This window comes from Stegastes partitus, unplaced genomic scaffold, assembly GCF_000690725.1.
Source record: "Stegastes partitus isolate 25-593 unplaced genomic scaffold, Stegastes_partitus-1.0.2 Scaffold96, whole genome shotgun sequence".
NCBI lineage: Eukaryota > Metazoa > Chordata > Actinopteri > Pomacentridae > Stegastes > Stegastes partitus.
This window is the reverse complement of record NW_007577827.1, coordinates 157,927-170,496: the sequence shown is the minus strand read 5'-3', so window position 1 is coordinate 170,496 and position 12,570 is coordinate 157,927. Positions and strand designations below refer to the sequence as shown.

Here is a 12,570-nt window from a genome sequence, read left to right as displayed (position 1 = left end):
ATTTTTGATTTAAATTTATAACAAAATGTCCCTTGTTATACTTAATGTTTATTTTACAAATGTATTGTCTCATATGTTTTGCATGAAAGATGATTGAAACTCACATTTTCCTCAGTGGAGTAGATGCACAGAGTAGAACAAAATGGAAATTATCAAGTAGAGTAGCTCAAATTTCTACCTATGAATAATACTCAAGTGAATATACTTATTTTTCTGCGTTTTTTTCTCATCTTGAGTGGCATTATCAAATTTGCTCATTTATTTTGGAGGCCTAAGTGTTCCACATTAACGCAGCTTTCCACTGTCAAATCGAAAGTCTCGTTTGCGTCGCTTCTCTCGCGATACGTGCCATACCATTGCCTTGAAGTACGCATGAGAAAAGCTGAAGTCTGCTGGTTTTGAGAACAACTTCACAGAGGCGAAATGAGTGTAAAACTCACACAGGGGGCGGTTGAAGTAAGCACAACTATTATTGCGACTGACTTGCGGTTTTTATTCTTTTGACTCGACGTGTAGAAGTCGGTATTATTCAGCCACGTAGCGCTACCTTACTTGGGCTGTTAGCACTGTGAGCTAACGTGATTTTAACAGCTGCGTAAACAATAACAGATGAAATTGTTTCAACTTTGCTCTTGTTGGAAGAAAGAGTGCAATGTTAAGTTTCTATGGTGATGAAATAAACTCAGCCTTGGTTCATTTCTGACATAGAACCAGGCACTGCGAGGTTAGAGTTTTAAGGCCACTGCGTCCCAAATAGTTGGTGTTCATAGAAGCAGCAACAGCAGGGTCGTGTGTAGTTCACTTGTGTTTACCCATTAAAGTTCACCTGCAGGGGCGGTACAAAATCAGTGCCACTTCATTAATATCCAGCAGACTGTAACTTTGCATTAGCTGCATGATGATGTGATGGGACAGGATGAGGTCAGGCATCAGGTACTAACGAGTCAATGTGTGTTACTGTCCAGGCCCTGTTCAAAGGTGTACCGGTGAACAACCCCGTGCTGCAGCTGCTGGTAAGTCAATCTCTGTCACAGCATGTGAACTATGATATTAAGATACTGACATTTACTGGGGCGTCGTAAAGTATGATGAAGAAATCAGTTACGGGAGTTTGTTTTCTTGTTATTCTAGTGAATTTAGTTTATGACCAGCTGAGATACTTGATTTTTATTAATGCAAAACCATATAAATATCTATTACTACTTCATTGTAAGCACTGACAAACCCACTGTGAAAAAGTTTATATAAACTCTCAACATTTATCCTCATAGCGTCAAACCCTGCTTCTTTCATGTTATTTGGAAATAAAAGGGTTTTTTTTCTTTTCATAACCCTGGAGTGCAGCAATTTGCAAATAATGTGATATTAAAGTAAAATTGGTCTTATGGCATTTGGAACCCTTGTGATTCAGCATCCGTTGTACCTAGAGAACTCTAACTTGACACAGACACATCTGAGGATGGTCTCCAAATTTGGTCCAGGTTTCATGGATCTACAACGTGGATAAAAGAAGTTATGGCTTGATGAATACTACAAAGCGAGTCAATCCCATCTGCCCACTAAAGTGAATTGGTCAAAACCTCTATTTCACTGGTCCCTGTTCCGCCTCCGTTGTACCTAGAGAGCTCTAATTTGACACAGACACATCTGAGGAAGCTCTCCTCACGTGGTCCCTGTTTCAAGGATCTACGCCTTGGGTAAAAGAAGTTATGGATTGATGAACACCACAAAATGAGTCAATCCCATCTGCCCACTTAAAACCCAAACTCTGCTCAAAGGCTGCATAATTTTGAAAAAAGCTGATTATTGCATTTTTTTCCCCTTCATTGTATGTGGCTATATTGAAAATACAGTAATTTGACTTGAATAACTTTATTTGTGGTGGCTTCGTTCTGCTTTTTTCAAGATTTACTTTTGGCCTTTTCCGCCTTTATTTATCGTGACAGTCAAAGATAGACAGAGAAACGTGGGGAGGAGAGTGGGGGAATGACATGCAGCAAATGAGCCGCTGGGTGGAATCGAACCCGGGCCGCTGTGTCGGGGACTGTAGCCCTTGTACATGGGTCGCCTGCCCTACCCGCTGACCAGGCACCCAATTCGTTCTGCTAATTTAAATAGTGAAACTAATAAGTTGTGTGTTTGCAACATCTGCAAGGCTGTTAGAGTACCTGTTTTATGTCAATGTCATCCTTTCTGTAGCCAAAAATATTTCCATGCAACTGTGCATGTGTGGAGCCTGCTTGTCAATAAGATGAGTCTTGGTAATAATGTTTTGTTTTGGGTTTTTTCATGCCAAGAGCCCTTAAATATTAGTTAGAAAAGACTCCTGTTGTGGATTAGTCATGGAAAATGAGAGCCATGCAAGTTTTCTTGTGTGTCAAACAACAAAAAAAAGGTTGTAGCTGGATGTGTTTGAGTTAATTTGTCTTTCTTTATTGCACATGTGTAATTTGCAGTGTTGGTGCTGAAACAATATGTTGTGCAGCCCTTTCCTGTACTAAAACTATTAGTGTTTGCCGTGCCCCTCTCTTCCTCCACATTTCTTGTCTTTGTCCGTACTGTCACCCTAAATTTAAGAAACGACAAAATGACAAAAAAGAAAATCTAATATCGGCTTCAGAATTTGAATAATTGCAATGCACTTACATGTTTGTTTGTTTTTTTAATAACTGTTGCTGCGTCCAAAACAAACCTTTCAGCTGCTGAGAGTATGAGGTTGGGTCCTCAGATTCGCAGATTTGTGACGCGCTAGGAGGCTATGATAACAGATACGCTGAGATCAAAAGATGCTTTTGGTGCATTTATTATGACAAACAGCACAGAGCTATCACAGCGCAGCAAAGATGGATAAATGGAAAAATGAAAACCAGCGGATTAAATAGATAAAAAAGAGATGAGTGAATGAGTGGGTAGCGGTCAACAAACATTACGGCTACTACCTAACCCTGACTCTCTCCTCTGTGTCACAGGTGAGTGCACACCTTTATGCACACACACTTCTGCACGCGTACACACCTACTCCCACGTGAACCACCGCCTCTGCAACACACACACACACACTCAAGCCCACCGTGCTCCTCATTTTCAACCTGTATGTCTCCTACAATAACAGTTGATGACTGTCCAGTTTACACAGAGTGGGTCAGTTTATTATATTAATGTGTCTTCATGATAAGATTTTTTTGTTTTTTCTTATGAAATCCTTCCTTCCCTCTTTGTTTGTCAGAACATCAGGAAGATCAAGAATGCCGCAGGTCCACCCAGGTTCCGGCTTATGATGAGTGATGGTCAGCACTCTTTGTCTTGTGAGTATCTTGCAGTAACCAAAAAGCTTTTGGACTGTGGGTGTAGTTTGTATAGGTCCTGATGTTGTACTAGCAAGATCCAAAAGTGTGATGTCCTAAATTAAAACAATATGTCATGACGTGTGTTGTTTATTGTGTAGCAATGATGTGAAGATGCTGAAGAAATTCTCCACTGATACCGTCTTATTGATATATAAAAAAGTTTATTCAAGCAAGTAGAATATCTCAGACGTCTGTGAGAGGATACGAAGCCAAAAAGAATCAGCCTATTGGGGGTAGTGTGTCAGACACCACATGTGGAACAGTAGTGTGCAAGAGAATTTGCACCTTAGAAGAAAATCAAGCGTCAGCCATAGGTAATATGCTGCATCTTTTAGGTATGTATGTGTTGTCAAATCAAGGCAGGTCAGGTCAGGTCAGGTCAGGTCAGGTCAGGGGACTTCCACCCAAAGTGCAATACAAATACATGAATAACCGTCAAAAAAAAACAAACAATCAAACTGTAAAACAACACAAGTTAAAGCAAATATCAAAACTCCAACTGGTTTTAAAAGCCGAAGAATAAGACTCGGTTTTCAAACAGGTTGTGAAAATGTCAAGTGTTAGTGAGGTCCTGATGTGAAGCAGTAAGTTGCAGCTGCTGTAAAGGCCACTTCTCCATTATGCTTTAATCTGAACCGTGGGACAACCAGGAGACTCTGATCAACAGACCCTTAGTGATCCTGTTGGAGTGTGCAAAGTTAAAATAAAAACACATGGTGGCAGGGAAGTGTTCACCCATTTAAACACTTCAAAACAAAACAGATTATATCAAAATGAATTTTAAATAAATCTAACAGTCAGTATAGGCAAAATCTGGGTTCTATGCCACTTGGAGCAGACAAGAAACCAGAGTTCCTGAGACCTGAGAAAAACTAGTCGAGCCTGGATGAAATAAAGGTGTGAATGACCTGCTCAAAGTCAGCGAAGGAGAGAAAAGGCTTGACCTTCGCCAAGATTTTTATCTAAAAGAAAGCAGCCCTGAAAACTGCACTGATTTGTCAAATGTTGTCAAAGATCACTCCCACGTTAGTAGGCACCCAAAGTGCAGAAGTTTGCTCTAAGGGTCACGTCGAGGTCAGGGGCTCTAAGAAGCATAACCTCTGTTTTCTGTTAATTTATATTAGGAAAAATTAGCACCATTCAGGCCACACAGTAAGGCCTTCCAGGGCCGTGTGATGTTAAAGCAGCAAATAGACGTGTGACTCATCTGTGTAACAGTGGAATGTAATGCCGTATTTGTGAAAGGTAGAGCCTAAAGGGAGTATACGCAATGCCAAAAGAACTGGATAAAGAATAGACTCCTGGTGGACTCTACAGGTGAGGAGTCTGGATAAAGATAAAATCTCACCCAGCCTAACAGAAACTTTTGTCATGCATGTATTTGTGTTTGTAGCCTTCCTGCTGGCCACCCAGTTGAACAATCTGCCTGAGCAGAACCTCCTGGTACCAAACTGTGTGTGTGTGCTGAGGAAGACCATCACCAACACATTGTCAGATGGCAAGTATGTCTTCCTCCTTTGTTTCCTTTCTTCCTCGTCCCTGTTATTCTCTGTTTGCTGCAGGTTATCGCATTTGCCCTTTTACTTTTTGTACTTCAGGCACGTGGTGATTGTGATGGATATGGAGATATTACAGTCGGCTGAGGAAACTGGAGAAACGATTGGAGAGCCCACTGCATACGGTTCAGATGGTAAAGTTGCTTTAAATGTATGGATGATGATAGAAAATTTAATCAACAGCTTCTGTTGGTCCCTTATGGTGTTTATTTGACTTGCAGGTAAGTCTTCATCTCCAAAGAAGATGTCTTCAAGCACCTCTGTATCAGCGTCCCCTCCGTCTGCGGCGGTGCCTGGAACCTCCTACAGCAGCAACAACAGTGAGTGTCACTTCAAGGGTTTATATATACGATTAGAGGCTTCTGCATACTTGTACGTCTTTTTATATAAGTGCTGGACAGTGTAACAACCCAATGCTTAAATGTACTGTGATAATAATCCTGTCTTTTACCACATCTCTTACCGAATCCACCATAATCTCTAAAATATTATCGTTGCTGTTGTTTTAAAATAATAAAAAAAAACAACAGTAACACACAAAGCTGAAGCTGATAGTTGCTAGGAGCAATAACTAAAGACAAATATATACTTTAAAGCTCCTTGTTTAGTATTTCGAAATGCTGTGTAATAAATGGTTTATAATACACTATAACGTTGTTTAAATAGCTGCTAGGAAACAGTTTAGTGTGTTTATTCACTCTGAACTCCAACAAGTTTCAGGGCCTTTTTTTTTCCCCTGTCACATTTTTTCCTCACCGTTGCTTCATTTTTCACTGCCGTATAAAGTCCTGCACCTCTATGGAACTGCACAACTATGGCTGGAAGTAGAGGAACTCAAACATGTCTGTTTAGTATGATAATGCCATAAATCATGAAAAAAAGACAAAAATGAAAATTGAATTTCTAGGATTATTATTTTACAACAATTTGAAAAACCCTGACATCAACATGTTCACAGTTTTGTCAAGTACCCACTAGTGTTACCACTGATAAAAAAAAGATGGCCTCCACATGCCATAAATGTCTACCTGTTGAAATTTTGAATTGTTTAGATTCTTGTCTCCTGTCTGCTCTGCATAAACACAGGTTTCAGTTCAGCCCACTTTAGCCAAAAGTCCTTGATTTTTTTTTAATCACTTGACTGTTGGGCACAGCTTCATGGTTGCGCCAAAGAGAGTTTTTTTTCACAGGCTTTGGTTACTGCAAATGGTTTATTTTTGGCAATTTTTTAAAAATGAGACGTAAAATAAAGTGATTATGATGAAATATTACAATTGTAGGTTTCCAGACAGAACAGCACATCACAGATGATTAGTTCAAGAACTGTTGCGACATAGAATATCTTATGATTCTTTCTGTTTTTATAGTTTCTAGTTCTGATAAATGGTCTTAATGCATTTTAAACCCATTTGTGTGATCTGACAGTCAGATGATTATTGAGAAGTATTTGTTAAGAATGTAAAATTCTCCTATTAGGTTATTTTATTTTTTTTAATTTCACCAATGTTTTATTATGTTGTCTTTTATTACCCATTTAAACTCTGGGCCTGACTATATACTATATACCATGTTGAGAGTGAAATCTTTGCTTAAACATATACAAGTGATCAGTTTCAAGCTGATGCACATTATATACAACACAGACAGAGGTCTGGTATCCAAGTACAAAAAAAAATCTCTCCTCTGTGTTAGTACCCATGCAGTATTGATAATAATACCAAAAATATATGTGGATGTTTTCCTAAGCCACTTCTGGCAAGACAGAGATTTCTAAATAAATCATTCGTAAACACAACAAATCAGTTCACCCAGAGGCCCTCGAGCTCTGTGTTCATGGATATTACATGTCGTATAGATCAATAGAACTTATTTTCTCAGCAGATCACAGGAATTAAAAACCTCAAGAACATCAAGTCCTTATTTAGCAGTTAGATGTCAACAGATGCAGTTTTGGTAATTAGAAGTTACAGGATTCATTTACTTATATGTGCCGGCATACAGAGAGAACTCTTGAAATGTATTGTTTATAGAGGACATAATCATAGCTATAAGTAATAATAATATGATGTCAGGCAAGTAGGTAGTGACTATTTTCAACTATTTTAACATATTTTTGGACTGTTTTAAAGATTAGTTTCTTCGTTACACAAAGACTTATTTTGTCTCTTTTTCTGCTCTGCATCTCAGAGTTCACATGAATTGTAGTTTTAGAATAATAAGAAATGTTGGCAGCTGGCTAGATTGCTGTGAGTTTTGGCTCAGTTTTTTTTCCAGAAAAAATTAGAATATTTTTACACACCCTAATCTTGACAACAGAGGGAGCCATGTACCCTCAGAGTGAAGAGTGCTGATGAATGATTTGCAGTCCTCTCACTGGTTTTGTCTCCTCAGTACTGTTTTTCTGCAGCCATAATTTGGGATCAAGTTCGTTGTTCATTTTCACATCCCATCTCATTTACCTTACCACACTTCAATCAGCGCTATAGACCAAAAAGTATATCCTGGTTTTCATCCCTTTGATATTCATAGCACCTCTGTGTTCAAAGGCTGTAGCGTGAGCGTGGGTTAGGAACTCGATGGAGCGCGATCACAAGGCACACAGTGGTTTTCAACCAGTTGAAGGTAGCCACAGGAAATGTTAAATGAATGGAAGACTGCAGTTGCTTCAGCTCAAGTGCCTTTTTTTTTTTCTTATCACATTGAGCACTTTAATCATATTTACGGCTCAGCTATCAGAGCAGGAAACTATCTTGTTGCCCGCTAGCCACTGCAGGAGTCCATAAGTCACCCCTGCCACTGTTTTACCACCAACCAGATTTTTCTAACAGAATAGTGGCTCCAAATGGTGGTTAGATTTCTACCACGACGACTGGTGCCATGTATCATGCCTAAAGTAGCCTGTGCTTTATTGGATCTTCTTTTATTAGCTTAGCCTTTGTTTCACTCTGTTGTTTTACTGCTCTCAGCATTGACATTGATTTTGTTATGTGGCAGAAACATACCCAATGGTCCTCCTCAGTGGAGGATGTAGGCATGTGGGTGGATAATGAGTGCTTGGTATATTGTGTGTTTGTGCATGTGTAGGTGTGCGTCTGTATGTGCGTGTTGTGACTGAGGGAGCTCGTGTGGGCCGATGTCTCCTCCAGTTCATGGCTTTATGAATATTGTGTTGTGGACTGAATCCCCTTGTAGCTATGCACAGACGGAGAGAGAGAGAGAGAGAAGTCAACTAATTTGACTCAGCAAAGACGAGGCTCTGCATTAAGTAGTTCATCAGACTCTTAGCTCGTTACATCCTTTGATCCATGTTACCTCAGAGATCCCACCAGATACAGAAAACCTGCTGCTCTGTTTAATTGTTCTGTGGATGAAATGGCCTTGCATTCCTCTATAGAGCCAAAAACAAGTCTTATGCACAAAATCTCAAAAGTTTTCTCCAACTGAATGTGGTTAAGGGTTTGATTTGATTCCAATATTTTTGTAAATTGCATTTTCGGGAAGTCAATAAATTTGTGTGCTTTAACAAGATTGCTAAGTGCCACAAAGCGAGTGTTTCCAGTGAGCTGTGTGCGTTGGAATGACTGGGGAGGCTGCGCTTTTCTTCAAGAGTCTGGGTTTAAGCCTCTGTAAAGACTTCAGAGTCCTCCAGCGACACACTGAATCCCCCTGTACTTCCATTTGTTAGCTTGGCTCTTTGGTTCTTTCACTTTATCTTTCCTTGTACCTCAGCTCCTCCCAGCAGAGATGCCAGAGCAGGTTAAGATGCAAGACACAAAGAAGTGTTTTTGATATTGGCGAACCTTAAAGGTCCCGTATTGTGGCCCCTTTTTGGCAAACTAATGAAAAGTCGTCAGAATGTCGTCAGAATCTAACAGCTCCAAGTATTACATATAAGGTTCCTTTTACCATGACTGTATAATTGCTTTTCAGTGTGTGTAGCTTTAAATGCAGCTGTTGTCCATGTCCCCTTCAGGAAGAAGACTTTCTCTGTGTCTTTGGTTAACAGTGTGGAAAAATTGTTGAATGCACTGCAGCTCACATAGACGTGAGATCGGGACTTTGTAACACCTCTATCGTTTCACATGTAAATATCACTGCACAGCCATTGGTTTTAACTCATGTGCATCGTGAGCTATCAGACAGTGTTGCAATCATAAAATCAGTATTTTGATGCAGGTGCCGAGCTGAAGATTGGAAATGGCTCTGAAGGGACTGCTAGTTGACATGTAGTGTTAATGGGCTGCATTTTAGTCCCCACTTCATACCTGTTCCATTATCTGACAATAGAAACATATGTAAATAAAAACAGCTGTATTGGGATTCCAGCTGTGTTAAAATACTGTATATATGAGCACAGAGAGCAGGAGAGAAGCAAACACATGTAAACACTGACAGAGTTTAGGTCGCACTAAAGCACAAAGGGCAACAAGAAAACACAGTAACCGCCTCAGTCCTTGTTTTTTGAGTTCAGATCGGTTTTATTGTTTCTTCTATCTCTGAATGTCCTTCAGCTTTGCAGTTTCCACAGAGTTCTTGTGGGGATATGATCAAAGCTAACATGAACCTTCGTCTTATTAGCTACACAACATGCTAACACTGAGACGTTTCCTATTGTTTTGGTGACATTGCCATCGGAGATAAAAGTGATCTACTGGATTTTCAGTTTCTCAGAAGAATCATGACGACTCCTGTGTTCACTCAGCAGAACATTTAGTGTGCTTTGCTCGTGATGTTTTAGCAGAGTTAGCAGAAACAGCTCTAGAACTGTTAAAAAAAAAAACCCTGATGGATTTTGTGGCAGCTGCTAGTGGACTATTGGTTATACACCTGGTGTGGAACAGCTCGTAACAGTAAAACACTTACTAGCTCACAAAGCTGGGAGGCTATCTAGTTGTATTGGGGCTTGAGGAACGGCAGAAGTAAACGCCTTTATATATTAACAGCTTTTACTTTACATCCCCAAGTTTATAACAACTACAAAACTCGATAAAATGCATTTTCACCATATGGGACCTTTAAAACAGCTTCAAAATCACTGAGATGGCAGAGGAAGCATAGTGTAATTGGAAATGGAAAGCGTTTGCTATCAGCTGTAGGCATTCTGCTCTGTAGAGACCTTGACCTCTGACATCGTTGGAGTAGGAGGATGTTGTTAGAAAGATTTTCTATTTTGAAGAAATTATTTCCAATGTTTTGACCATTAACTATTGTTGACGCATGCCTTCTACACCCTGTCAGTAACAATTGGCATCATACTCTCTCAATTAAACAAACAGTGTTTTAGCCACTGTATTAATATTCTGAAATGTCTTTTTTTTTTAAAAATACTTTCAGCAGAAGGTGTTAAGTCAGAGGTCATGACACGGTAGTCACAGACACTTCTGTATTCCCATTTAAATATTCATCAGCACCTATCACTTGAAATAGACTACCTTCAAACTGCTTCGCAGATGATATTTAAATTCCAAAAAGAGATCTGCACTCGCTGAAGTGCGGTTAAAAAAATATTCATTATTCATCACTAACCATTCTCTGCAGGTTTCCTTTGTCCTCACAACTCCTTCCCTCTTCTCCTCCCTTTCATAAACACACACACACACACACACACACACACATTTACATGCTCTTTTTCCTATTCGCTTTCTCTATTTATCACTTCTATCTTGTCTATATATTTCTGTCCCTCTGTCTCCCTGCAGTATCCTCACCACGGACCCCTCGTCAACAACGGGGGCTGTTGAATATGTTATTGGCATACATATTAGAAGCCTGCACTGATGTTAATCTCAAAAAATAAGGATCCTTGATAAAGTTCCATGCCCCTCTCTTTGCTCTGTTCTCCAGTTCACCCCCCATCACCACTACCTATCAGCTCCCCATCTTCTCTTTTGACTAGCAGCTCCCTCTCTCTAACACTTCATCCAGATAGCGTGTGTATGAATATTGATGTTAATTACCCCTCGCCTGAAAATAGCTGTTCAGTCTGTGATTTCCCCGAAGAATTTGCTCATGACACACACACACGCGCGCACGCACACACACACACACACACACACACACACACACACACACACACAAATACACACCCCCATGAAGGAGGGTATCACAGAGGTAAGTATTTGTTGTGCTGTAGAACAGGAGCTTAAATCAGGGGACGGGCCTCTGTAGATTTTGTACCTGACGGTTCTTCCACCTGAATGCAGTTTCTCAATACGGCCGATCATTGATGCCAAAACAAGGCATTGCATAAAAAATATTTTGACAACTGCTAATTCTTTAGCCTGAGTCATACTGATGGGGCTGATACCACTTTAATGTGGGAGGTGAGATAGCACCTTATGAGTCTGTGGGCTGGTCCAAACTGTTCGAGTCTTCTGGCATTTTCATTAGTGAAAAAAGAACAGAAAAGCTGAGCAGGTGTTGTAGAAACAAAGGGAACTTATTCTTAACTTTTTTTAGTTGTTGTGTTGATTTATTTGGATTTGAGATATTTCAATTAGACCTGAGTTAAATACACAACCAACAAAGGTAGAAATTTTTATCAATGCTGTCATCCAAGTCCGCAAAGAATGGCATATTCCTGTTATTACACATTCAGTTTCATCTGATAGTTTGTGACAAATTCAACATTTTATTGGTTGAAGTACCAATCAAATGCTAAATATTACGCTATATGAAAACCGTGTAACAATTAATTAGGCTCCCTCAGTCATTCATGTCCATATGTACTGTTCTATTTAGATTAATTATTTGTCTCACTTGGATTCAGTTTAAATAAAAAATGGTCATGCCGCATGAATGTAATTAAGACTACTATGTTTGGTGTCTTGGCCACAAGACTGATATTCTGATAACTAATCCTAATTATTCTTTTTCCTATGGCTGAAAGGCACAAGTACAGTAATTATGAAATTAATAATTGATTGGCAGCCTTACTCGATGAAGAAAAACAGTTTTATTAATTGGCAACTGATGTTAACAGGGAATTGAGTAACTCTGTGGAGAGATCTGTGGGGAGAGTTTAACTTTCTCTGGCATTTTATCATTTTGGCAGCAGCTCCAATGATCAGCTAATAGTAAAACCACTAATGTTTTATTGAAGCTAGATTATTTTGTCAGCTGTTTTAGATTGTATTATCTAATTGCATACTGGTGGGTGCTCTATCAGTTACATATTTGAGGTAATAAATATCTTACAATGTGTAAAACCTCTATACAGCCAATGAAGAAAACTGTCAAAAGGCTACTTTTGCCACATAATGAACATAACTGAGCTGGACATTAATTTAAGAATAATTTAAACGATGTGAGTGTTTGGTCCTAGTTATCACAGAAGAAGGTATCACAGAGTGTAAGGAAACATCTTCACAATGCTGTTTTTGCTCAACCAACAATTCAATGCTCAAGCATAATTAATTTACAGTGAAATAAAACTAAGAAAATCTGTAAATCCTTACATGTAAGAAGCAAATGTTCTTTGCTTGACAAATGTGATTAGTATTAAAATAATTGCTAAAATTGTCTCCAATCTTTGCCAACCAATCAATTCCTTCAGCACTATTAAATTGCCATCTTGGTAATTTGGAGAACTCCTTTAAGGACTCATTTTATCTCTCAGCAGCTGTTTTTCCTTCGGGAGGTCGAGGAAGAGGATTTACAGGAAAAGC

The 12,570-nt window shown here is 39.3% G+C and overlaps 1 protein-coding gene across 1 annotated transcript in view; it reads left to right on the top strand.

Moving 5' to 3' along the window:
- The first annotated feature begins 356 nt into the window (after positions 1-356).
- LOC103354079 (replication protein A 70 kDa DNA-binding subunit-like) overlaps positions 357-12,570 on the top strand; it is a 47,270-nt gene continuing 35,056 nt past the window's right edge. Inside the window, exons 1-7 of the mRNA XM_008277333.1 lie at positions 357-456; positions 966-1,013; positions 3,227-3,305; positions 4,741-4,849; positions 4,946-5,037; positions 5,125-5,241; positions 12,543-12,570. Coding sequence (XP_008275555.1) covers positions 424-456; positions 966-1,013; positions 3,227-3,305; positions 4,741-4,849; positions 4,946-5,037; positions 5,125-5,241; positions 12,543-12,570 — 506 coding nt within the window. The 5' untranslated portion in view covers positions 357-423. The remainder of the gene's footprint in view (positions 457-965; positions 1,014-3,226; positions 3,306-4,740; positions 4,850-4,945; positions 5,038-5,124; positions 5,242-12,542) is intronic.